Source organism: Artibeus jamaicensis, unplaced genomic scaffold (assembly GCF_021234435.1).
Source record: "Artibeus jamaicensis isolate MK-2021 breed Jamaican fruit bat unplaced genomic scaffold, CSHL_Jam_final contig_797, whole genome shotgun sequence".
In the NCBI taxonomy this organism is placed as follows: Eukaryota; Metazoa; Chordata; class Mammalia; order Chiroptera; family Phyllostomidae; genus Artibeus; species Artibeus jamaicensis.
The window spans coordinates 28,965,006-28,990,885 of NW_026521977.1; the positions used below are offsets into that span (position 1 = coordinate 28,965,006).

The 25,880-nt window shown below is 52.8% G+C and overlaps 1 protein-coding gene across 28 annotated transcripts in view; it reads left to right on the forward strand.

The window, feature by feature from the left end:
• The window catches only part of MADD (MAP kinase activating death domain), a 42,047-nt gene that overhangs the window by 1,379 nt on the left and 14,788 nt on the right, over positions 1-25,880 (forward strand). For 4 of the 28 annotated variants that reach the window (XM_053672959.1, XM_053672967.1, XM_037166140.2 and 1 more), the window contains exons 2-28: positions 3,204-3,363; positions 4,173-4,769; positions 5,182-5,485; positions 5,999-6,130; positions 6,528-6,641; positions 7,302-7,382; positions 8,758-8,936; positions 9,286-9,521; positions 9,734-9,890; positions 10,173-10,276; positions 10,910-11,100; positions 11,432-11,685; positions 11,882-12,021; positions 12,840-12,941; positions 15,090-15,192; positions 15,554-15,740; positions 15,840-15,990; positions 16,281-16,487; positions 18,058-18,111; positions 19,075-19,175; positions 19,727-19,810; positions 20,097-20,255; positions 23,267-23,375; positions 23,660-23,722; positions 23,944-24,064; positions 24,160-24,265; positions 25,598-25,708. In XM_053672959.1, the coding sequence (XP_053528934.1) occupies positions 3,302-3,363; positions 4,173-4,769; positions 5,182-5,485; positions 5,999-6,130; positions 6,528-6,641; positions 7,302-7,382; positions 8,758-8,936; positions 9,286-9,521; positions 9,734-9,890; positions 10,173-10,276; positions 10,910-11,100; positions 11,432-11,685; positions 11,882-12,021; positions 12,840-12,941; positions 15,090-15,192; positions 15,554-15,740; positions 15,840-15,990; positions 16,281-16,487; positions 18,058-18,111; positions 19,075-19,175; positions 19,727-19,810; positions 20,097-20,255; positions 23,267-23,375; positions 23,660-23,722; positions 23,944-24,064; positions 24,160-24,265; positions 25,598-25,708 (4,209 nt within the window). In that variant the 5' untranslated portion in view covers positions 3,204-3,301. The other 24 variants (XM_037166125.2, XM_037166142.2, XM_053672965.1 and 21 more) reach the window with 16 other exon arrangements.

Below are 25,880 nucleotides of genomic sequence, written 5' to 3' on the forward strand. Positions count from 1 at the left end.
GAAGGGGCGGGGCTAGAAGTGGGGGAGAGTCGCTGAGTGGTTGCGGGCTACTGTACCGGGCTCAGCTAGCCGCTGCCGGGCTCGGTTCTTGCCAGACTGGCGGGCTGCACTGGTTCCGGGGCGGAGGCGGGGGAGAACTGTCCAGCAGGTGAGGGGGCGGGCAGAGCTGTCCAGCCCAAGGGCCCATCCGGCATGGCACCTGGCGCGCGCGCGCGTGTGTGTGCGTGTGCCTTTGCACCTGATTTTTGGTTACAGTTTGAAGAACTCCGTTTGGTTCTTTAAAATATTTATTTTTTAATTTGGTGTTTCAAAATGGACTTGTTAGTGAGTGAAGACACCGTTTAGCCTTTCCTGCAACTGCTTCCCTCTGCATCCTCGTGCATCTCTAAATTCTTCCTCCTTTTCCTGCCCTCCCCTCCTTCCCAGCCCTGCCTATAGCTTGCTCATTGCTCTCTGTTCTCTCCCATGCTGGACCCAGTCTGTGTTGATGTGCCTGCAAGGTCACTGCCTGGGGAGAGGGAGGAGGATAGAGCCTTTCGTGCTCACGTCAGCAAAGATGTCATATCGCTCTTCGGTTCCTGTGGTTTTACTATGAAATTCTGCCCTTAAAAAGGCGAATTCATAGGGTTGGTTGTAGGCTGAAAAGACATCCGTAACTTGCAGAAAGGCCTGTGGGTTGCAAATCTGCGTCTGGACGGAGTGGATGGTGATGCAGGACTTCAGCAGAATGGTATGCATTTTGAGCTTGATGCCTTTGGAATATAGGACTGAGGAACCAGGAGCTCCGTGTTAGTAAATACGGTTGAGGCAGGAGGCAGAATCAGAACTCGGGTAGATGTGAAGACAGAGTGTGAGTTATAGGTGGTGTTAGAGGATTTGTGAGTAGGGGAGAGCATGAGAAGAAAAAAAACTTCATTATTTCTGCAATCTGAATAACCAGAGGCAGTGCTGTTGATGAGCTGGGAACTGTGGCTAAAAATCCATCCTGCTGCTAGTAGCTAGAACACTCACAAGATCTCAGGATCCTTGTGGCTCTGGAGGGAGATGAGCTGTGTAGAGCATGATAATGACTTGATTTGGGGGAAGTGATTCTCAGTGGAGAGGGGCTGGGATCCCACCGCTGGAGGCCCGATGCCTACTACATTAGCAGAAGATGCTTCAGGTGTGATCTTTGAGATTTTGGCAGGAAAGGGTTCCTGATCTTCAGTGTAAATATAAATTTCAAGGCTTAGCCTTGAGCTTGGACCTATAAATTCTCTTTTATTTTAAGATACATCAGGTCCTCAAATAATGCTGTTTCATTCCACATTGTTTAGTTATAATGTTGATGAGATGCCCTAGGAATTTAACTCTTGTTAATGTCAGTTAACCTGTGGTAAAATGGGGTTTTGTTATATATCGTTTCACTTAAAGTTGCCAAACCTGGAGGCGTTAAGTGAAGACTTACTATACTTTGGCTCTCACCCTAGGCATTGTCCACATAATTCTTCATAGAATGAATTATGCTTTTACCCACTTCCCATTTCAGTTCTGCTGCTCTCCTCTTCTCATTCTGGTTGGGAAGAGCTCAGGTCGGCTCTGTAACGGTGCCCCACCTCCTGCATTATGCTTTTACCAGAGGAGAGGATCAGAGGACTTCCTGGGTGGCGGTGATGCCTACAAATGAGTCTGCAGCAAGCTGGGGCACTTGGTGTTAGTTGTGTGCAAAGGAGATATCTCTGCCAAACTCCAGAATGAGCACAAAGTGCAAAGAAAGGACAGATGGGGAGAAGATAACCTAATAAGTAGCAGGTGCTGTCAGTGGAAGAGATGTCTCCAGATTCAAGGAGAGTGGATTGTCACGGGCCTGGGCTGACTCTGGAGTAGCAGCTGCTAGCACTGTGAGGTCACCACGCAGGGGAGGGACTGTGGCTCAGCTATAAATAGTACTGAGAGCCAGAGTAGCTATGGAGATAACACTGAATCCTGTTACCTGCTGGTCCTCTATTGGGAGCAAGGGAAAGGAGGAGGCAGTATTTTGAGGATTTGAGAGGTACTGCAACCCTTCTTTTATTATTAAGCAGGGGAGAGAAAAGATAGAACTTCTTCTAGTCATTATCTGTACCAAATAGGGCCTTAAGCATACAGGAAGTGTGTATGTGTGTATGGGCGCACATGCAGTGATGAAAAAGGGACTGGTGTGTGAGTGTGTGTAGTGTAATGCGATTCCCTGTGTATAGTGAACCAGGTCTCAGTGTGGCCACGTGCAGGGCACAGAAGTGGAATTCTGGGAGCACTGAAAATCATCTTGAGGTAGAGTGAAACATTTTATTACAGAAGTGTGTGGGACACCCAACAGGAAAAAAAAACAACTATAATTAAGACCCTGTAAGCATTTCCTAATCTTTGGACCCTGGTTTGGAAATTCCTCTGAGCACTTCTCCCTGTCCTTGGAGAAATCTCGTTATTTCTGCATCTAGTGCCCAGTCTTTGTAAGCTACAGAAGGACAAGGCCCTGTCTGCGTGCGTTGTATTATTGATTCCAATGCTGGGACCGAAATAGAGGAGAAAGACTATGATTCAGCACCAAGGGCAGAGCCAGTAGCAGTAGCCACTGAGTCCCTTTTTTGCTTGAAGAGGGAAGAAAAATGGTTTAAATAAAGCAATTGGGTCACAGATATTCTTAATTCGAGATTGCACAGGGTAGGGTAGTCAGCTGCGATTGTCAGAGATTGCCTGAGAGCAATTAACTGTATAGTCTATATGGTAGTTTCACATCAAGCTGGATGCAGCATATTGGAACAGAGGATAATTAGGTTTCCATCTGGAGCTAGGAGTACAGATTAGTGCTGATTAGGGAGTCTGGTTTGGTCCTGATCCACCCTGGAGCGGTCCTGAAAGTGACTTCATTTTTGGTATCGCAATGACTAAATCCAGATTAGGCTTCACTGGGCCTGTGTTTTCAGAAAAGGAGCCCAGAGGCAAGCCTGAGAATGGACTGGTTTGTAGGGATGGGATGTGAGCCATTATTTGTCCTTCTTGTCCTTTGACTCTGTGAGCACATAAGCCTGGACCGAATGCTGGGCTGGGGAAAGTGTCGGGTTCTCCTGTCTGCAGCACAAAATTGGAAGACCTTCTATCCTGTGCCCCTGGCTGGGTGACGCTGACAGGGCTGTGTCCCCTAGGCAGAGCAATGGATCTTACTGGTACTTTTTTTCTGTTAGACTTGGATTTTCAGATAACCACAGGACCACTCCTGGGCACGCTGACTCCTTGCCTGGAGCCCTGCAGCTTCTCTGAGATGAACTGATGCATTGGAGCCATGGTGCAGAAGAAGAAGTTTTGTCCTCGGTTACTTGACTATCTGGTGATCGTAGGTGCCAGGTAACCAAGAAGAGACTGATTTTTGTCTCGTCGTCTGGGATAGCGACGAAATTGTTCCCCTGTCCAATTCCATGTTGATTTGCAAGTCTCGTTCTTCCCCTTATTTTACTCTGGTGGGCGCACGAGTGGTGCCACTGGTGAAAACAACATAGCCAGGGGCGTTCAGAGTAGCGGCTGGAGGAACATAGATGGAACAGAACTCTCTTTGTTTGTTTTCTTAAGATTTTATTTATTTAATTTTAGAGAAAAGAAGGAAGGGAGAGGGAGAGAAATATCAGTGTGTGGTTTCCTCTAGTGCGCCCCCTATGGGGACCTGGCCCCCTACCCAGGCATCTGCCCTGACTGGGAATGGAACCGGTGACCCTTTGGTTCACAGGCTGGCACTCAGTCCACTGAGCCACACCAGCCAGGGCAGAACTCTCCTCTTAATGAGCATCTCTGTGTTCTTGAGCAAATGTACTTTATATGCCTCAGTGTCCCTGTTTTATAAAAAGGAGAAGTACATTTTGCTCCTTCTCTACCTTCATATGTTCTTTTGATGACTGATTCGTTAACGCACCTTGAAAAGGTGTGAGTGATGATAATTTTATTGTCGAAATTTTTCACTCTTCAGGACAGATGTCATGCTAACAGTGCAGGCTTCACTTAGCCAACCAGCTAAATGTAGCAAGCAGCACCCATATTTTTCAGGGTCCTGCAGTTAGTTACTTGATCCAGAACAGCATATTGAACTTTATTTGTTGACCGTGGTAAGATTTGATAGCACATCCCAGCCCCCAGGCTGCTGAATTGGTCTCTGTGTTCCTCAGGCACCCGAGCAGTGATAGCGTGGCCCAGACTCCGGAGCTGCTGCGGCGGTACCCCCTGGAGGACCACACCGAGTTTCCCCTGCCCCCCGACGTCGTGTTTTTCTGCCAGCCAGAGGGCTGTCTGAGCGTGCGGCAGCGGCGCATGAGCCTGCGCGATGACACCTCTTTTGTCTTCACCCTCACGGACAAGGACACTGGGGTCACCCGTTATGGCATCTGTGTTAACTTCTACCGCTCCTTCCAGAAGCGAATGCCCAAGGAAAAAGGAGAGGCTGGGGCAGGGTCCCGTGGGAAGGAAGGACCCCGGGCCGCCTGTGCCTCAGAAGAGGTGGGCCCCGAGGGCTCGGAGAGCGGCTCGTCCCTGCAGCCTCCCAGCGCCGACTCCACCCCTGATGTGAACCAGTCTCCTCGGGGAAAGCACCGGGCCAAGGCGGGGAGCCGTTCCCGCAACAGCACTCTGACGTCCCTCTGTGTGCTCAGCCACTACCCCTTCTTCTCCACCTTCCGGGAGTGTCTGTACACCCTCAAGCGCCTGGTGGACTGCTGTAGCGAGCGGCTGCTGGGCAAGAAACTGGGCATCCCCCGAGGCATCCAAAGGTGCGGTTGGCCGCTGGCGCTCGGGAGATGGTGGGGGTGGGCAGGGATTTACAAAACGAGGTGCAATTGGTCTGTGAGGGGCACAGGAGATTTTCTCTAAGGCCTGAAGTTTTTCAGACCTTTCTAAGCACATTATGTTAGTCCTCACTAAGCAAAAGACTGCTGCTGAGGTGGCCCTCCTGCCATAGTTGTGTTTGGGTCGGTGCTCAGGAACCGATGCTTCGTGATGCGCAGGGCAGTGGTCACATTTTTCTACTTGTTCTCACTCTTGTACTTGCCCTGTGGGCCTAGCTGAGCTCCCAGGGTGGGCTTTTCCAACTGCCATCACTATACCCTCCCTGCTTACCGTGGGTTGTCGTGGGGCATCAGCTCCTGGCACTGAAGCGTCTGTTTCCCGCTCTCTGCTCCTCAGGGACACCATGTGGCGCATCTTCACCGGGTCATTGCTAGTGGAGGAGAAGTCAAATGCCCTCCTGCACGACCTTCGAGAGATCGAGGCCTGGATCTATCGACTGCTGCGCTCCCCAGTACCCATCTCGGGGCAGAAGCGAGTAGACATCGAGGTCCTGCCCCAGGAGCTCCAGCAAGCGCTGACCTTTGCTCTTCCAGACCCCTCTCGATTCAGCCTGGTGGATTTCCCACTGCACCTGCCCTTGGAACTTCTGGGTGTGGACGCCTGCCTTCAGGTGCTCACCTGCATCCTGTTAGAGCACAAGGTGAGCGGACCAGCTTTCTAGCCCTTCCTCAAGCTTTGAAATATGGCGGAGGCCAAGCCACGAGCTCTTTGAGATCAGAGACTGTATCTCTCTCATCTTTTTGTCTCCGGGAGGTAATATACTAGGTACCGAGCAGCTACTTGGTAGGTGTGTGTTGAACTAAGATACTGGGATCATATGGGAGGTATTCAGAGGGCTTGCCCTTCACTTTAATTATCTTTAACTATCCTGACCGAATTCTCCAGAAATACCAGTAGTTCTGTCCCAGCGAGTGGTCTTGGGATTGCAGGCCCAAGAACTAGGAACGTAGGGAGTGACTCGGGAAGACCACCGCTGCCGCTGCGCTTGTATTGGGAGGGGTGAGCAGAGTGGGGTCACAAGCGGGGATGATGGCAGAAACTAAGCGCCCAGAACCACAGGCAAGGTGGTGAAAGAAATGGAATCATTGTGTTGGAAGCGGTTTTCTTGTAACCCATATCTGTGCGGTTGAGTGACCCTCACGACCTGTGGCAGGTGGTGCTGCAGTCCCGGGACTACAACGCCCTCTCCATGTCCGTGATGGCGTTTGTGGCCATGGTCTACCCCCTGGAGTATATGTTTCCTGTTATCCCCCTGCTGCCCACCTGCATGGCGTCGGCAGAGCAGGTGAGTCGCAAGGTGTCTTCTGTCTTTGTCACTTCTGTGTTCCGATTCTGTCCAGCTCTGGGGGGAAGGCTCAATGCCCTGAGAAGCCGTGAGTCAGTTCTGGTTCCCAGTCCCCTGCAAATCCGACCTGACCTGAACTGACCTGGTGGTAAAGCCTATGCTATTCACAGTGTTTACTTACCCAGTGAATGTTCATGATTCCAGGCTACTGGCTACAGCACTGCAGGTATTACATGCATTTTTCTAAAATCTGAAAAATTCTGAATTTTGAAACACAGCTAGATCTGTCTTCAAGGGTTTTGGAGGAGGGATTGGTCCTTTATCTGGAAAAACCTGCTTTGAAAAATGGTCCCAACAGGTCTCGGTTTCGTCTCTTCCCCCTTCATCCTTTCCACAGCTGCTGTTGGCTCCGACGCCGTACATCATCGGGGTCCCCGCCAGCTTCTTCCTCTATAAACTGGACTTCAAAATGCCTGACGACGTGTGGCTGGTGGATCTGGACAGCAGCAGGGTGAGGTTCTCGGCTGAGCCGTGGTGGGGCTACCGTGGGGCGGCGTCCTGTTTTTCCAGACTCCTCCCAGGAAGGCCCTGAGTCGGTGGTGATCTCTGCTGTGCGACGCATTGAGGCCGTTCTTTTTAGAGCCCTCTGGAGGACTCCGAGAAGGACAAGGGGTAGTGTCGCCAGAACGAAGTTCTCCCGCATCCCAGCGCAGCCGGGCAGTTGTGCGGGCGGGACGGTTACGTGGGCTGTGGATCAGCTCCCGGTTGTGTTCAGTTATAGTTTCTAGTGAGAAACTGTCTTTCAGTGCAGACCTTTAAAAACACATGTTAACATTCCGTAGTGTGCCTACAGACTTCGGTAGGGAGCCCTTTCATATGGTCATTATAAAAATTGTAGAAAATACAAATAAGTATAAAGAAGTAAGTAAAAAACATAATTCTACTATGTAGAGAGTCACCAGCAGCGTTTGGGCGTATTTCCTTCAGGCGTGTATGCACATCATATACACGTGTGTGTATATATCTCATACGTGCTGGTATGTGATGTATGTGTTCATGTACCTACGACAATGCGTAAACAATCTCCTAGTCTTTTCACTCACCCTCATGTAGGAGAAGCTCCTAAGCAACGGACTTGGAGGTCATGCCTTGTACGCTCTCTCTGGCGCAGGTGATCGCCCCCACCAACGCAGAGGTGCTCCCTGTCCTTCCAGAGCCAGAGTCACTGGAGCTGAAAAAACATTTGAAGCAGGTGGGTGAAGGGCGGAGCAGAGGCGGGGGAGCAGCCCCACCGCAGGACAGCCGTGGGCAGGCAGCCGACGTGGGAGCCTCTCTCCCTCTGGACAACGTGTACATAGCCCTCACCTTGGGTGGGCGTGAGGGGAGGGGCAGCCTGGGGGCTGTTCAGATTCCCTGACTGTTGCGTAGCCTCTCACCTTCCGATGCTGCTTCCGGTGCTGTGGAAAACACCCTCCACTTTCAGCTTCTTGTCACGTCTGCTGTTCTTGATGGCCTTGGATCCTCTCAGCCTTGTTAGGAGGGAGTGAGGACAATCTGGCTTTTTACTTTTTTTCTCTTAAATTGATCCCTAGGTCCCCGCAGAATCCTTTCTTCAAAAATTCCTCCCTTTGAGTAACCCCTTCAGTGCGTTTTGCGTTGACTGACTTTCTTCTTCCCTGCATGCCGAGCGCAGTACTTGAAGGTAAAGCCCGACGAGGCCCCGCTCCTCTGCCTGCCGTGTGGGTTGCGGAGGACCACCAGTGGACGGCTCTGTCCTCTAGGGATCCCTGCCCTCATTTGAAGGGTCGTCGGGAATCTGTCTCTAGTTGTCTGAGTTGCCTAGCAGCACCTAGATGACCCCTGCGTGGCTTTAAGTGGGTCATTTTGTAGCATCCCTCTCACTTGCTTCACCACCGCTGATGTAACCTGATACCTTGTCAAGTGCAGAAAGTTCTGCCGCTCTTTTCCTTTGCCTGTTTTCATTCCTGATGGTTGCTGTAGTATGACTGATGCAGTGGTGTATGGAACTGTACTTTGAAGGGCTGTAGGAGCCGTGGTCCTTGGGCTCATTGACCCTGCATTCCTACCTCTGCTACTCGGGGTGCGGTCCGCAGGCCAGCAGCACCAGCCTCCCTGGGCGGGTGTGGTAGGCGTGCAGAATCTCCCCAGGCCTCTAGAGTCAGAATCTGCGTTTTAACAGCAGCCTCTGGTGAAATCTATGCCCAGTAACATTGAAGCAGCTCGCTGACCTAGACCAGTGGCTCCACAGTGCCCCACAGAGTCTCTGAGGGGTTGACTCAGGTTGCCAGCACCAAACTCACGAGGCTCCGGGTTCCTTATGTCCTTCGAAGAAGCTTAAGCTTCAGTTGTTTATGTTTCCACATAGATTTCAATGGAAAAACAAGATTTCATGGCTAAAAAAAAATGTGAAAACTATTGCCCTGGATTTGATCAACTTACCCTGAGCCAGGTTGGCTTAAGCCGAAGATCTGCATAATTCACATTGTTTTCTAGAGGTTAAAATATTTGGATCCTTATTTCTAAGAGGCAGGCCCAGCCCCAGGGGATGAGCTGGGCTGGCGGCCCGGGACTCTGCCCTCGGTGAGGAATTTCTTGTTGCTCCACAGGCCCTCGCCAGCATGAGTCTCAACACCCAGCCGATCCTCAATCTGGAGAAATTCCACGAGGGCCAGGAGATCCCCCTGCTCTTGGGAAGGCCTTCCAGCGACCTGCAGTCCACCCCTTCCACCGAGTTCAACCCACTCATCTACGGCAACGATGTGGACTCCGTGGATGTCGCCACCAGGTACCCACCCAGCAGCGCGGGGGGTCGCGAGCTCTTCAGCTGGGCTGTGCTCACACGGTGACCTTGGGGCAGACGCCTTCCCTGGGCCAGAGTTTCCTCGCATGTGAAATATGTGTGACAGCGGGTTATGTTTGCCACCTTAGTCAAAGCAAAGAGAGGAAATAGTCCTTCACACTGTCGGGCACCTAAGGGCTGGAATGAAGAAGAGGACCGAAAACTCTGAGACACTGCCCTCCTCGGTGTCTGGTTCTGGCGATGGCTCTGGGAGGGGCCTGAGACGCTGGGTCTAAGGGGTCCTCGCTCTGCAGGCTGTGGGACTCGCATTACCTCGCCTCCCCTTCTTCCCCAGAGTGGCCATGGTCCGTTTCTTCAACTCCCCCAACGTGCTGCAGGGCTTTCAGATGCACACACGTACCCTGCGCCTCTTCCCTCGGCCTGTGGTGGCTTTCCAGGCGGGCTCCTTTCTAGCCTCACGTCCCCGGCAGACTCCTTTCGCTGAGAAACTGGCCAGGACTCAGGCGGTGGAGTACTTTGGGGAATGGATCCTCAACCCCACCAACTATGCCTTTCAGCGCATTCACAACAGTGAGTCCCCGCCTGCAGCGCTGCCCCGCCCTCGGCCTTGGTCCCTGGGACGGCTCTTCCCTGTGCTTCTTTCCCTTCCGCATCTTTGGCCTGCCCCTTCCATTCCTCTTTGGCTTTGGACTTGTTCCCACCTTTCTTTTATGTTTTGCTTGCTTCCCCCAGCCTCCAGCCCACCACCGTTGCCAGCTCTCTCCTTTTTCTTCTTTGAGCAGACATGTTTGATCCGGCCCTGATCGGCGACAAGCCAAAGTGGTACGCACACCAGCTGCAGCCCATCCACTACCGTGTCTACGATGGCAATTCCCAGCTGGCCGAGGCACTGAGTGTGCCGCCGGAGCGTGACTCTGACTCTGACCCTACCGATGACAGGTGAGCAGTCCCATGTGCCCGCAAAGCAGCAAATGCTTAAGGTAAAGAGGCTTTCGCTGGTGCCGAGACAGCACAATGGCAAAACCCTGCGGGAGTTAGATGCCAGCATTAGAAGCCTTGGTTATGCGTCGGCTGGTTGCTGTGTGTTAGCTTCCTTATTTCACATTGTTCCCTGGCCTGGAGTTAAGGGTGCTCCGCTGTTTTCCCTGATGCTGACAGCTGGTTCTTTCCCCTGTCCCCTCCTCCTGTTGTCCTTCTGTGTGCACGCCGCTCACTTGGCAGTGGCAGTGACAGTATGGATTACGATGACTCCAGCTCTTCCTACTCCTCCCTTGGTGACTTTGTCAGTGAAATGATGAAATGTGACATCAATGGTGATACTCCAAGTAAGTGTCCTTGGGGAACTCGGCCAGCTCTGGGCAGGCTGTGGGGTTCTGGGTGGTGCGGGCCGTGCCCGCCACCCTCGGGTTTCGGCAGATGTGTGTGGGGTTCTGGGTGGTGCGGTCCGTGCCCGCCACCCTCGGGTTTCGGCAGATGTGTGTGGGGTTCTGGGTGGTGCGGTCCGTGCCCGCCACCCTTTGGCAGGTGTGTGTGGGGTTCTGGGTGGTGCGGTCCGTGCCCGCCACCCTCGGGTTTCGGCAGATGTGTGTGGGGTTCTGGGTGGTGCGGTCCGTGCCCGCCACCCTCGGGTTTCGGCAGATGTGTGTGGGGTTCTGGGTGGTGCGGTCCATGCCCACCACCCTTTGACAGGTGTGTGTGGGGTTCTGGGTGGTGCGGTCCGTGCCCGCCACCCTTTGGCAGGTGTGTGTGGGGTTCTGGGTGGTGCGGTCCGTGCCCGCCACCCTCGGGTTTCGGCAGGTGTGGGGTTCTGGGTGGTGCGGGCCGTGCCCGCCACCCTCGGGTTTCAGCAGATGTGTGTGGGGTTCTGGGTGGTGCGGTCCATGCCCACCACCCTTTGGCAGGTGTGTGTGGGGTTCTGGGTGGTGCGGTCCGTGCCTGCCACCCTCGGGTTTCCACAGGTGTGGACCCTCTGACCCACGCGGCCCTGGGGGACGCCAGTGAGGTGGAGATTGAGGAGCTGCAGAGCCAGAAGGAGGCGGAGGAGCCCGGCCCCGACAGTGAGAATTGGCAGGACAACCCCCCGCCGCGCTCCAGCTCCAGCACCACCGCCAGCAGCAGCCCCAGCACCGTCGTCCACGGAGCCAGCTCTGTGCGTGAGGACTGCTGGGGCGTGGGCCTCGCCTCCGTCAGGAAAGCTGGGATGAAGCTATTGATTTCATTGGCTTCTTTCTTCAGAATCCATGGGACCTGCAGCTAGAGCCTCTACAGTGTAGTTTTGACCTCAGAAGGAGGCCATCAGGCTTTGTGCAGGCATTAGCTGAGATCCCCACACGTAGTTTGTGGGGACCGGGAACGGGTGTCACAGGGACCTTTCTCCCAGGTTCCTTAGGACAGGAATACGACAGGCCTGGCTCAGCCGTGCCAAACCGCGAACGTGGGAGGGCGCCCGGGCACCAGCTGATGACTTCGTTTACTTGCAGGAACCTGCTGATGCGACAGAGACGGGTGACAAGGTGGCAGCAGGCGTCTCCAAGCCCCCACCTGCCGTGCCCCCCGGCGTTGGCAGACCGAATGTGGACAGGCGGCAGGCGGAAACCGGAGAGGGGTCAGTGCGCCGGCGCACCTATGACAATCCGTACTTCGAGCCCCAGTATGGCTTTCCCCCTGAGGAAGAGGATGATGACCAGGGGGAAAGTTACACTCCCCGATTCAGCCAGCATGGCAGTGGCAGTCGGTGAGATCCTGGGGACCCCTCCCAGAGGGGTGACTGAAGGCCCTCACTGCAGTGGACCCCAGGCGAGGCTCGATCAGGAGGCCTGAATGCTCTGTGGCCTCAAGATCCCCAGAGGGAACTGTGGGGTAGCCTGGGGCCGCAGGCCCACGGTCAGGTGCCCGTGCTGGGGGCTCATAGGTGCCACTGTGCATTCAAGGGCTCAGAAGCTGCTGCGGCCCAACAGCCTGAAACTGGCAAGCGACTCAGACGCAGAATCAGACTCCCGAGCGAGCTCGCCCACCTCCACCGTCTCCAACACCAGCACCGAGGGCTTTGGGGGCATCATGTCTTTTGCCAGTAAGTGTTTCAGCTCTCTCCCGCCGCCGTCCTGTTTTCTCTCCACCAGGGCCTGGCTGTGGCGGATGCCGCTGGGAACCACGGCCTTGTGGAGCTGTAGGGCTGGGCTGGCATCACCAAGCCCCACTTCAGAGCGTTTGGTGATGTTCAGGGAGGTATTTTCAGGGGAGGTCAGGAAAGAGCAGGGACAGATTGAGCACTGTGTTTACACCTGGAGGTGTCCATCTGTTGCAGCTAAGGCAGCGAGTCAACTAAAAGTTATCCGTATATTAAAAGTCATGCACTTGTGCGTATATTTTGTGGGAATATGCTGGTCAGATTTGATTTGGGTTTGTATCTCATACCTTCTTTGTCTGGTGAAGGACTTTTTCATGAACGTACTTTGAAATCTATATGAGGTTGACTTTCGTGCACAGAGAATATTTCTGAAAGTTAAAGACTGGAGGCAGACGTGGGACCAGGGAAAGCCAGCCTAGGGGGTAATCGTGAGTGTGTTTTTCCAGAAGCCAGGAAGGGACAGCACCCACCTAAGATCAGAAGCGCATTAACTGCCGACTCCCGTGGCAAATTGGCAGTAGATGAGCGACGTGGATGTTGCCGTGGGAGGCAGGCAGGGCACGTTGTTACCGGGTTTTGAGTGGTCTTGGCAGTGGCCCCTTTGTTTGCCCTGAGTTAGACTTGGCTTTTTCTGGGGTAGATTGGAGGCACAGGGTCTGTATTTGGGAGGACAAAGATGGAGATGACGACTGAGTCATCGGAGCATAATGCTTTGATTCTTTAACCCCGAACTCATGGCTCTCACACCCTCCCCTCGACAGGCAGCCTGTATCGGAACCACAGTACCAGCTTCAGTCTTTCTAACCTCACGCTGCCCACCAAAGGAGCCCGGGAGAAGACCACGCCCTTCCCTAGCCTCAAAGGTAACGGCAGCCCTGCTGTGCCAGCCGGGCTTGTCTAGCGCCCCTTCGGGGCCCATGAGTGCCCGTCAGGAGCCCGTGTGTGGCGAATCGTTTGATCTGGGTGTTGCCCCTCATACCGCTTCTCATGGCTTTCACTGCACATCGGGGCTCTCGCTGGTCTTCAGATGGACTCTGTCTTTGTAGCTGAAGAGAAGAGCCTGTGCTGTCACGTAGGATAATGGTGACTGTGGGGTCGCTGCTGCTTCTGGGGGAACCGTCTGAGGTGCTTAGCTAACGTAGGGCTCCCCCAGTGCCAGTTGTCCGCCAGGTCCCCACTGCGCGGACTCCGCCGCAGGGACACTGCCCACCAGGGGGTGGATGTGAGGAGCCTCGTGCTGTGTATGTATTTGGGTTTGGCTTTTGAGCCTGGCAGTGTTTGTAGAGTCAAAATGCCTCTTCCTTTGACTTCATGTCAGCCGAGGGCCTGCGAGCGAGCCAGGTGGTATGGGTCGGCTTCTCGGGGCAGTTGAGACCCGATTCGATGGGCATCTCTGACAGGTGGAGGGGCTCTTCGAATTGGCCGACCTTCGTTTGTCTCCTGTGGGTATTGTGCTGAGATATTTAATCATAGTGGAGATCTCAGTGAGAGGCAGTTCTGTGTATTTTTAAGAAGATTTTATTTATTTATTTTTAGAGAGAGAGGAAGGGAAGGAGAAAGAGAGGGAGAGAAACATCACTGTGTGGTTGCCTCTCATGCGGCCTCCACTGGGGACCTGCCCCACAACCTACGCATGTGCCCTGACTGGGGATCAAACTGGCGACCCTTTGGTTTACAGCCTGCACTCAATCCACTGAGCCAGGCAGTTCTGTGTATTTTTTAACTGACCTCTCTTTTTAGTAATTAAAAATGTCAGAAATCTGCCCTGGCTGGTGTAGCTCAGTGGATTGAGCGCGGGCCTGTGAAGCAAAGGGTCTCTGGTTCAATTCTGTCAGGGCACATGCCTGGGTTGCAGGCCAGGTCCCCAGTGGGGGGTGTGCGAGAGGCAACCACACATTGATGTTTCTCTCCCACTTTCTCCTTCCCTTCCCCTCTCTCTAAAAAATAAATAAATAAAATATATATTTTTTAAAATGTCAGAAATCTAAGGAAGGGTCTTTAGGGGATGGGAACACAGGAGAGATGGGCAAAAGGACATCAGAGCTAGTGGTGCAGGGAGCTGACGGGCCCTGTAGAGAGGACTCACTCATCCGGGCTCGGCAGGTGAGCGATGGAAGGGTGGTAGCGGCCCCGGCTGTCCCCTGGCACAGCTGAAGAGAGCAGTTAGAACACTTCCATTGCATGCTGATGCTTCACGTCATTTGCCGCACTTGTCACTCCCACCTGCCTGCCACCCTCACCCCGCACCCCACTTCCCACGACAGCATCTGCAGGATGGGCCTCTGCCCTCTGCACACCCATGGGCCCTCTGGACCCTGTGCTGGAGGTTCCGTGAAAACCAGCGGTCCCTCTCCCAGCATGTGCCTGCCTGGTCAGGACCTGAGGGCTCCTTGTCCATTCACCCTGCCCCTGCTCTGAGAGGCCATGGTCTCAGGGACGGTCTTCCCCGGAGCTTCCGTTGTCTCCTGGTCGCTGGGCTTCCAGCTCTGAGGGGCCTGAGAACCCAGGTTGCGTGCACCAAGCTTTGGGAGAACGTTCTGTCTATCTGGCTTACAGCTCCCTCCAGGGTTACAGGGGTTGTGGTATTGCGGCGTACCTACTAATTGTGTATTTTGTGTCCCAGTATTTGGGCTAAATACTCTAATGGAGATTGTTACTGAAGCCGGCCCCGGGAGTGGTGAAGGTGGGTCTTGCCCGTGAGCTGTGCATGGTCTTCCTTCCCAGCATCTTCTGTGCCTGCCTGCGGGCCGTCCTCCTCTGGAGCAAGCAGCATCCCGTGACGCCCATGCTTGCCCCTGGGGCGTGCTGCTGGTGCATGTGGAGCGACCCGAGTCTCCATCCCCACCTCCTCCACATTGCCACGGCTGGTTTCTGCCCCTGCGTGACGCCCGCTGCCGTCCTCGCCCAGCCCCTCTGGGGGATGGTGTGGGACCTGGCTGCCCACGACTTTGTGGACCTGAGCTCCCAGGCCACAGTAGTGATGGCTCTCATCCCTGCCCTCCTGTCTATAGGAAACCGGAGGGCCTTGGTGGACCAGAAGTCGTCTGTCATTAGACACAGCCCGACAGTGAAGAGGGAACCTCCGTCACCCCAGGGTCGATCCAGCAATTCTAGGTAATGGCAGAGCCATTTTAAAAGTTCTCAGAGGTAGCGATTCCTGAAGCAAACTTTGAGGGTGCTCGAGAGTGGGAGGGAAGCTCTCAGTTGGACAGACGAACTCAGCCCCTGCCAGCACTACCCATTCTGCCTCCTTCCCCACGCAGCAGTCATAGCTTGCGGTGCCGAGGAGAGCAAAGCCGCAGCCGTGGGTACTTGGGCAAACCGGGCTCTCTGGGGCGCTGGGGGATGCAGCACACTTGGACATTTGCACACTTGGCTTTATGTTTTGCCCCTGGAGGCAGACGTCTAGTCTGGGGAAAGGGGCATGCTCTGCGAAGGAGCCAGTGAGCACAGAAGTGCTGTGTGGAACCCACAGTGAGAACCAGCAGTTCCTGAAGGAGGTGGTGCACAGCGTGCTGGACGGCCAGGGCGTTGGCTGGCTCAACATGAAGAAGGTGCGGCGGCTGCTGGAGAGCGAGCAGCTGCGGGTCTTTGTCCTGAGCAAGCTGAATCGCGCGGTGCAGTCAGAGGACGACGCCCGGCAGGACATCATCCCGGATGTGGTCAGTGCTGGGGGCGCTGGGAGCTGGAATCGAGGGGGAAGAGGGACGCGGACGCCAAAGGCAATTTTGCCAGCTCAAATGCCCGGATTGTTGCTGCAGGAGATCAGTCGGAAGGTGTACAAGGGAATGTTAGACCTGCTCAAGTGCACGGTGCTCAGCCTGGAGCAGTCGTACGCCCACGCAGGTCTCGGTGGCATGGCCAGCATCTTCGGGCTCCTGGAGATCGCTCAGACCCACTACTACAGCAAAGGTAGGGAGCGTGCCAGCCGGGTGGCGTGCCGTCCCCAGAGAGAATGGGCTTGTCCACTTGACAGATTTCCCGGTGCCAAGTCACTTCCCGTTAGGCTTGGGGATGTTGTTTCCTAGTGCAGGTTTAGGTGCAGTGGGTGTCCTTTTGTCATGGGCAGTAAGGGGTCCGTTTTCCTGCTCCTGCACTTCTGTCCCACATCCTCCTGCATTCTTGCTTCTCTCCCCCAATTCGCACACCTTGATTCTTACTCACTATCTCCTTTGACCTCTTCCTATACTCGATCTTCTCAGAAGCAGACAAGCGGAAGAGGAGTCCAACAGAGAGTGTGAATACACCGGTGGGCAAGGACGCCGGCCTGGCTGGCCAGGGCGACCCGAAGGCAATGGCCCAGCTGAGAGTCCCCCAGCTGGGGCCTCGGGCACCAACGGCTGCAGGAAAGGGCCCGAAGGAAGTGGACACCAGAAGTTTAAAGGAAGAGAATTTTGTAGCATCTATTGGTGTGTATCAGTGTGTTTGGTGTGGGGGAGGGGGTCTGGCTTCTTAAATATCCCTCCGTTCTCTCAATTCATCCAGAATCCTGCCTCTCTCTTTCCCATGCTTTGCTTTCTAGAGAGAGAGAGATCTTCATCCATTTCTGTTGGTCCTTCTTTGCACTTCTCTGTCCCATATGCTTCGTTCACAGCCCCTCCCCCACATCTTAACACGGGAGTTTTTCTTAGGGGGCCCAGTGAGGTTACTGCATGCAAGAGTTTGAGCCATACCCCTGGCCCCTCCTTCTGGGTTCCTTCACGGAGCAGCAAGGCGGTGTGGGCCCCCGGAAGCTCTAAGGAAGCTTAGAGGAGAGCAAAGCAGCAGCAGTGGGTACTTGGGCAAAAGGACCTTCTGTAGAGGACACACCTGCAGGCTGTAGCCTGGTGGTCGTCTGGGTCTCCACGGCCAGTTTCCCCTGCAGCCATTGCACTGCTCTCAACTGTGCTCCTCTGGGCCGTGTCCCAGTCTCGTTCCCCTGGGCTCTGGGCCTCGAGGTGTAGATTTCGGAGTCAGGCTTTCTTTAAAACTTTCCTTCCTGGACCTGATCAAGCGCTTGTTTACACTTGGTGTTTCCCATCCCCACTAAGGTAGAAGGAGCCGGTGACCTCTCTGGGTTCACCTCGGCTTGACTTGCTCCCTATGTGGATTTGAGTCATCCAGGTTGTCTTTATTTTTCTGGTTCTAGGTCCCTGGGCTGTTTGCTTCTAACCAGTGCCCCTTCGCCGCAACCGTTAGCCGTTGCTTTGTGCTTTCCTAAGTGATAACGAGGAACCAGTGTCCTCTTTAGGGGCGTTAACTTCTCTAGGCAGCGACATACCGTCCTAGAGACAAGTGACCCTGCCTTTCTCCCACCCGAAGTGACGTTCTCAGAAAAGCAGTGCCCTGCCGCCAGCTACGAATGTGGTTTTGGGCAAACCCCTTTCCTCTCCGTGTCTCTCTCTCCTTATCTGGGGAATGAGGGGGCCAGACTCAGTGGACTCTCAGGTTCTTCCAGGAAGAGAACTGCAATGATCGCTAGGCTCTCTTCACCCCTTCTGGGACGCCGTTCTCGACACTTAATGTTCTCTGTGACCTCTAGTGGGTGGCCAGGTATCTGGATGAGAAAGGGTCTCTTACTCGGACAGGCACTGGTTCAGAGAGTGAACTGGGTCATTTGGCAGCAACAAGGGGGGCTATCCACAGCCCGCGTGGGCGGCCACCGCACAGCCCGACGGACCAGGTCGGTCTGCACTCGTGCTTGGGAAAGCCCTTAGGCTGCTTAAGGGGACCGTCCGCCTTATCTGGAATCTTTCACAATTGCATTTGCCCAGCTCATTTGGCAGAGAGTGTGGTGCAGAGGAAGTTTAAACCGGTCCTAAGTTACATGCTCTCCAGGGACTGCTCCAGCCTCTTCAGGGTCAGTTTCGTCTTGCCAAAATCAAGGAGCTCGATTAAAGCCTCTGCAGGCGCCAACGGTGGGCGGGTGTCCATGCGTCTGCCTGACCCTTCTCTGACTCTCTCTGTCTTTCTCTCCTGCTTGCATTGCATCTGGGGTAGAATTGTGGAACAAGCACCGGGAAATGAAAAACCAAAAAGCTATGGAAAAACAGAGTAAGGAACCAATGCCCCACCCCGTTCCCAAGTCTCCCATACCTGCCAACTCCCCAGGCCCAGTGGGGCAGGCTCCAGCCCCACCCCAAATTTGCTCTAGGGGGGGTATTTGGAACGAAAGCAGGTAGGTGGCATGTGACTCCTAGGTATGTGGCGTGTAGGCTGCTTCTTCCCCTCCCCTCGTAGCAATCAGGCTGTGATGGAGGCGTCTGCTGTGTAAAATCCCTTAGAACTTGGTTCTCTGTTGCTTCCGAGGTGGTGGGGAGAACGTTTGCCTATTTCAGTGCCCCTCATTGGCTGATATCTCCCCCACCCGTGCGAAGGCCTGTGGGCACAGTTGGCAGAGATGGTTGCTGTCCCTCTGTGTTGAGTCTGTAGCTTCCCCACTCTCTCTGGTGGCTTGCCTAGGCACGCTTTCTTGCTTCCTGTCATTCTGTCCTTCTGCCATATCACTGTGGGTGGGTGGGGGAAAGGGGAGTGGTTTCTATCTCAACTGCGGAAGTTGTCCCATGGGGGTGAGCAGTGTCCGTGGAAACGGCTGGCATTTCTTTCTCTCACTGGGCCCCTCCCTCCCCAGCCCCTTCAGACACATTTGTTAGGGACACACTGAGTGACCAGGGCCCTGGAGGGTCTCAGGTACCAGTGGAGCTCCAACTCTGAGTGCAGTGGAGTGCGGTTAGACATTTGTCCGTGGAGCTTTTGTGTTTGAGGGTGACGGGCTCAGCTCTCCTCAGGTTGAGAAGACGGCTTCAGAACCCCTTGAGACCAGGTCTGATTTTTCCCACTTGGCTCTTAAGGCGCCTGGAGACTGCTTCTTTCAGGGGGGACCGAGGGGGGCAGTCCCCTTTCCGGGGACTGCGACATGCTGAACAGGCCTGGGTCCAGGCCGGCTTCCCCCCCACTCCCTTCCCCAGCCTGCCCCGGCCGCAGCGCGCTGAGTAACAGAAGCCTTCCCCCACTCAGGGCCTGAAGCGGTCAGACCCGTCCTTGACCTTGGTGAGACAGAGGAGAAAAAGTCCCAGGTCAGCGCAGACAGTGGCGTGAGCCTGACGTCAGCTTCCCAGGTTTGTGACAGCCTCGTTGATCATTGTGAGCATTAAAGTGTGTTATCTCCGATGCTTCTTGGAGATTAAAAAAAAGCAGCAACAACAGGAAACCTTGAAATGACATAAATACTCAATAATAGGGAAATGATGAAATAAGTAAAATACGTATATCCCCGTAATACAGTATTAACCATAGTTTTAAAAATTTAGTGACAGGGGGAAATGTTGGCAAAGCTATATACAGTACGATTCCAACTTTATTTCTAAAATACATATAGAAAAGACTCGAAAGGGAACATGCTAAAGACTTAAGAGTGATTAATGTAAGTGGTCAGTTTATGGCTTATTTTTGTTTCCTTATTCTTTTGTGTATTTACTACAGCGAACATCTATTTCTTTAGTGTTTATTACTGTTCTTATTATGTAAGTCATATGTATTTTATATTCAGGAAAAAATGATACTAGGAGGGTGGGGATGGAGAGAAGGAGGAAGATGCCGTACTTCTCGGGGAAGCACAGCAAACCGGACCCCTCCCCTGGCGTGTCTGAGCACCCGTGTCTCGTTTCAGAGGACCGGCCCAGACCCTGTCATTGGCGTGAGTCCGGCGGTTATGATCCGAAGCTCGAGTCAGGATTCTGAAGTTAGCACCGTGGTAGGGGAACACCACGCTGCCATCTCGGGGGCGGTTCAGCGGGGCCTGCTCCCTCCCTTCGGGGCTGTGCCTAGTCTCAGGTCAGCGCGGTCCGCCTGGCGGAGATGTTTACCTGTCTTAGGTCTTTGTACCTAGGGCTTCTCCTCATCCTGTAGAAAGGTACTTCCAGAGGCTCTGGCACACCTTGGAAATGCGATCCTTTTCTATGGCAGCAGAGAGCTCTCACAACGTAGCCATCAGGGACCCTTCCCTGGGGGATACCCCTCACTACCTTTTTCCCTTGCAGGTGAGTAACAGTTCTGGAGAGACCCTCGGAGCAGACAGTGACTTGAGCAGCAATGCAGGCGATGGACCAGGGGGCGAGGGAAGCACCCACTTGACAAGCTCTCGGGGCACTTTGTCTGATAGTGAAATTGAGACCAACTCTGCCACCAGTGCCATCTTTGTAAGCCCTGTTTACAAACAAAAGGAAAGTGTTTTTTAATGGGTGGGGCTGGAAAAGAATGAAAAGTAAGGAAGCAATTAGAAGTAAAAGAAGTAAGGAATGGATCAGCTCACGTATTTGCTTTTAAAGAAAATGTTTCTTAAGGCTTTTAAAAATATATATATTGATTTATTTTTAGAGAGGAAGGAAAGGAAGGGAGAAAGAGAAGAGAAACATCAGTGTATGGTTGCCTCTCGCATGTTCCCTCCTGGGGGCCAGGCTTACCACCCAGGCCTGTGCTTTGACTGGGAATCCAACTGGTGACCCTTTGATTCGCAGGCCAGCATTCAATCCACTGAGCCATACCAGCCAGGGCTCTTAAGGAATTTTTAAAAGATTTTATTTGTTTTTAGAGTGAGGGGAAGGGAGGGAGAAAGAGAGAAAACACAAAACATCAATGTGTGAGATAAAGCAATCAGTGGCCTGTCACATGCCCCCCACTGGGGACCTGGCCTGCAACCCAGACCTGTGCCCTGATGGAATCAAACTGGCAACCTTTCAGTTCACAGGCCGGCACTCAACCCACTGAGCCCCACCAGCCAGGGCTCTGAAGGATACTTTAAGAGTCATTGGACTCCATGACCTGGGGCTTTCAGAACCCTCTCCTGAATCACTGCTGAGTTAGGCTCTCCACCCAGTCAGCTAAGGGCCTCGACTGCAGCGTAGCAATGACCCCCGTGTTTAAAATGGGAGGAGGATGCCTTGTGGCAGTGTCAGGTCAGGTACAGCTCTCAGTACCGGGCCACCTGTTTCCATGGACTTACCTAGTTTTATTCTGGCCACTGCTCTATTTGTGTAGCACCTAAGAATAACACTTCTTTTAGTATATCCCCAACAGTTATTTGGAGTTTTTATTCGCTAGTAAAGATCTATTAAGTGATTTACTAAGTGCCAGTGTCCGTACTGAAGAAATAGAGATGAACAAGGCATGATTTTCACTCTCAAAGAAATTTGCAATTCAGTGTGAGGGGGGACCCAAAAAGTCCTGTAACTTATTTATAAAAAACTGTGTACTTATTTCTACATGGTTACTCTCCAGTCACCTTCAGAGTGCCCTCCGTTTGATGCAACACACCCATCGAGACGTTTTTTCCATTGCCCAAAGCTGTTTTTGGACTCATCGATTTTGATGCCTTTTACTGCTTCAGCTGTTTTTTATTTCACCTCCGCCACATCAGCAAAATGTTTCCCTTTTAGGACTTTTTTCATCCAGGGAAACAAAGTCACTCAGGGTGGGACAGGGTGACTGGGGGGGGTGGGCACAGGGTCATGCTGTTTCTGGTCAGAAACTGCTGAACACTCAGCCTGGTGTGAGCAGGTGTGCTTGTAAATCACCCATCATGAAATGGGCAGACATGTTGAAAGAGACTTCAGGAAAAAGTCACTGAAACTGAACGCAGCCTCTCACAACAATGCCAGCTGGTACACTGATAGAGATGGGTTCCTAGGACACTCACCTAGCAGGGGAAGCCTGTACTACAAGGGGCCCCCCCTCCAGAAGATGATTCTGGGTTTGGGGAGGCATCCCTCACACCTTTTTCTCTGACTAATCTCTTCTGACAAGAAAGGGCAGCAAAGCCTTAGGAAAAGACCTTGCCCTAGATCACACAACTAGCCAATGATCAGCTAGAATTAAGTTAATTCTTTCAGTCCTTGCCTTGAGGCGCACAGCTTTCCCGTGTACACGTGCCTCTTGAGGCTGTTGAAGTGAAGCACTCCGGCACACTTGCCACTTCATCAGGATGCATATTCTCTACAAGCGCTCACAGGTCCTTGTCTTTGGTCTGTGGAGAGAATGGAAATGAAATTTAAGTGAAATCAGTTAATCAGTACTGGTGATCATCTCTACTCCCAGGGTTTCCTGTGTATGGGTTTCTGATAGAGCAGGTGACATCCCAGAGGGAACATAAGGAGTAGGAGGTCAGCAGAGCCTTCAGGTTCACGGCCTTAACTCTTCCTGAGTGGCAGCAGGCCATTGAAATAAGTATGTAAGTCTTTCTAGTGCACTTCCAACTGGAGCTTAGGATAGATATTACGAAACGGCAGTCTTGCACGAGGCCCTTCAGCTGTATGCTGTCTTTCCTGGCACCTCCCTGGGACCAATTCTTACTTGTCCTGTGCAGGTTGGCAAGGGCCCTTTGTACAATTGAGTTGCTGAGAGCAATTACCTAAATTTCTGGGCTCAAAAAGGGCTGGCTTAGCAGGAAATAAAGTACATTAAGTCAGTATGATCCACTGAACAAAAAACTGGGCTGCGAACCAGGAGACTGGCATTTAGATACACTAATTACATTTTACTAATAGCCTGTGATCAGTTGCTTCTCTTTGTGAAGAGGACATGAAGCCTGCCTCTGAGCAGTTGAAAATCTTTTATGAAGCTTAATATTGCAGAAGTGGCAGGTGAAAGTTAGTAAGTTTCTAAGGGGCAGATACTCGACACAGTAGGAAAGAGGAAATTAACATTTATTAAATACCAACTATGTGCCAGGCACTGCTAAATGCTATAAATATACTTTCTGGTGTAATTCCTAGTATTGGTTCTATGAAGTGAGTATCACAACCTTTCTTTTCTTGGGTGGAAAATGAGACTCAGAGAAGCTGAGTTTCATGCCTAAGGTCACATAGCTAGTAGGAGGCAGGGCAAACGTGATATTCTTTCCACTGCAACATGCTGCTGCTGAGAATTGGCCTATTTTTTTAATTTGTGGAGCAGAGTCTTACAGAGACTAAAGAGTGAAGATAGGTCACAGTGAAAGCCTGACTGCATGTTTTTGGAGTCAGGAGTGGAAAGAAGGGTTATCAGATTGACTTCTGGTCAGATTCTTGAGGCCAGCGGAGTAGCAAAATCAGGGCAATTGGGGTGTATGTTGTTAGTGGTGACAGGTGTGTGAGCCTCTTAATGGGCTGCTTGGTTTTCTTTGCCCCTGTTCATGGGTACCTTGGGTGGGTGACCAATTGCCTCTTGTCTGTAGGGTAAAGCCCACAGCTTGAAGCCAAGTGTAAAGGAGAAGCTGGTGGGCAGCCCGGTTCGCTGTTCTGAAGACGTGAGCCAGCGAGTCTATCTCTACGAGGGACTCCTAGGTGAGAAGCGGACAAGGAAGGTCCCTTGCACTGGAAGAAAGCTGGACTCAGCCGGGGAAGAGGGTAGACTGAACAAGTAGCAGCTTGGCTTTTTGCTGCTCTCAGTGCTGATGTTAGGAAGCATTTTTATGTCTGGAGCAGGTGACTTACTGGGTCTGGAAGAAACAGTGGGTGAAAACTTGCTAAAAAGAGACTGGATTTTGGTATTAATCCATAGCCTCTCTTTCTGTCTTCCTTTCTTTCCTTTCTTGCTACCATGGTCCTTCCTGCTCACAAATTGGCAGGAAGGGACAAAGGATCGATGTGGGACCAGTTAGAGGATGCTGCTATGGAGACCTTTTCTATAAGTAACCACCTTTCTCTGTGTGCTGAGTTCATCCCTCCTCCTTGGGAGGGGCCGGGCCTCCCTTGGAGGCAGCTGGGCTGTGCATCTGGGGTGGAGAGGCTTGGGTTTCCTTTGCCTTGGAATTTGTAATGTCTTCCTTTTATCTGGAGTGTACTCTATTCTGGTTGCCAGGTATATTCTTTATAGGTCATTCAAGCCCATAAAAGACTCTATTCTACACAGGCAAAGAGCGTTCTACTTTATGGGACCAAATGCAGTTCTGGGAAGATGCGTTCCTCGATGCCGTGATGTTGGAGAGAGAAGGGATGGGTATGGACCAGGGTCCCCAGGAAATGATAGACAGGTATGAGGCTCAGGAAATCCTTGGGAAAAAATTCGTCCTTTTCCCAGTTAGTTCTTCCCACCCGAGGGCTGACTTGTCCCTGGTCCCCTGCTTAGGTACCTGTCACTGGGAGAACATGACCGGAAGCGCCTCGAGGATGACGAGGATCGTTTGCTGGCCACGCTTTTGCACAACCTCATCTCCTACATGCTGCTGATGAAGGTAGTGTCAGTTTTGCTGATGCCCAGCTACTCCTGATGCTGGAAGGACAAGGCTTATTCTTGTCCCCTAAATTCTGGGGCAGTTGAGAAGCTCCCTTTCTCACAGGGAGACCCTCGTGATCCATTTATCTGAAGCCGCCAGGCTGTTGTGCTAAGAAACGTTGTAAAGGTGATTAATGGTTCCACACCGGTTGTTCGTTTTGAATTTTCAGTGGGCTTCCTTTGCTGAGTGGTTTTAGGATTTCAGTAGAGCTTCTCACAGAATACAATGAAAATTTTTAAATGTCTTTAAGCAGCAGATTCTAAACAGTTTAGAAAGGATGCTCAGAATTCACTTTTTAGCACTAGCCCTTTATCTTAGAATTTTCTGTAGCTATACAAAGAGCTACCTATTAGGAGCCCTGGCTGGTGTAGCTCAGTGGATTGAGTGCAGGCCTGTGAACCAAAGAATCGCGGTTCAATTCCCAGTTAGGGCACATGCCTGGGTTGCAGGCCAGTTTGTAGCAGGGGATGCACGAGAGGCAACCATACATTGATATTTCTTTCCCTCTCTCCTTCCCTTTCCCTTTAAAGATAAATAAATAAAATCCTTAAAAAAAAAGAGCTACCTATTAAAAAGTAATGGTAGGTTCTAGTTTGCCTCGCTTGTACTGGTTTTTCTGGCTTTGGGAAAACTACGTTACCAAGTAGAAGAGTTCTGCTCTGAAAGGGACGTGTGGGAAGAAGAGAGTTGTTCTGACCGTGAGCCCCCGTGTGCCTCCCCCTCCTGCCCTCCCAGGCCCTCTGGCTGTGTAGGGATTAGTTGGTCAAATACGGAGAATGCCCAACGGGCCGGCCCGCTTGGCTCGTTTCGTTTTCTGTGGTGAGGCTCCACTCTGTTGAGTTCGACCCTACTGCGCTGGACTCCTGGGGCTCCGGTTCACTCTGGGTGGGAAGGGGTGTTGGTCTTCATGGTGTCTCGGCTCTAAGTGAGCAGGCAGCGTTACTACTCCAAGTCATCGTCTGTGAATTATGCTCAAGGAACCCCAGGGGCTTTTAGGGCCCCTGTATGTGCAAACGCTATGGTATCGGCTGGGGACAGGGAGGAAGTGCCCCCTCAGCCCCAGTCACTTAAACCAGAACTGCTCCAAGAGCCGCTTCTCTACGGAAGTCACCTAGAGACAGAACCAGGGTTTTTCTGGCAGGACACCGAGTGGAGTGTTTTCTCTCATACTTAGTGACACGGCCTTTCAGAAACAGCTCTCTCAGACAGCGGGAGACTTGCTCGCACACCCCCGGTGCCTGCGCTGAGAGGAGAGCAGGTCCCTTGTTCAGATCCTCGTTTGACTTCCAGGTGAACAAGAACGACATCCGGAAGAAGGTGAGGCGCCTCATGGGAAAGTCGCACATTGGGCTCCTGCACAGCCAGCAGATCAACGAGGTGCTTGACCAGCTGGCGACCCTGGTAAGCGAGGCTCAGCCATTCCCTGGGCCCCCTGCCACTCCCTGACAGCCTCCCGGGCCTGGTGGCCTGCAGCAGAGGCTTCCCCGCTGGTCGTGTCCGGGCCTGTGTATGTTCCAAATCCTCCGTTCTGAAGACAGGGTTGTTGTTCTGGGCGCGGCCTTCGCCCTGCTGT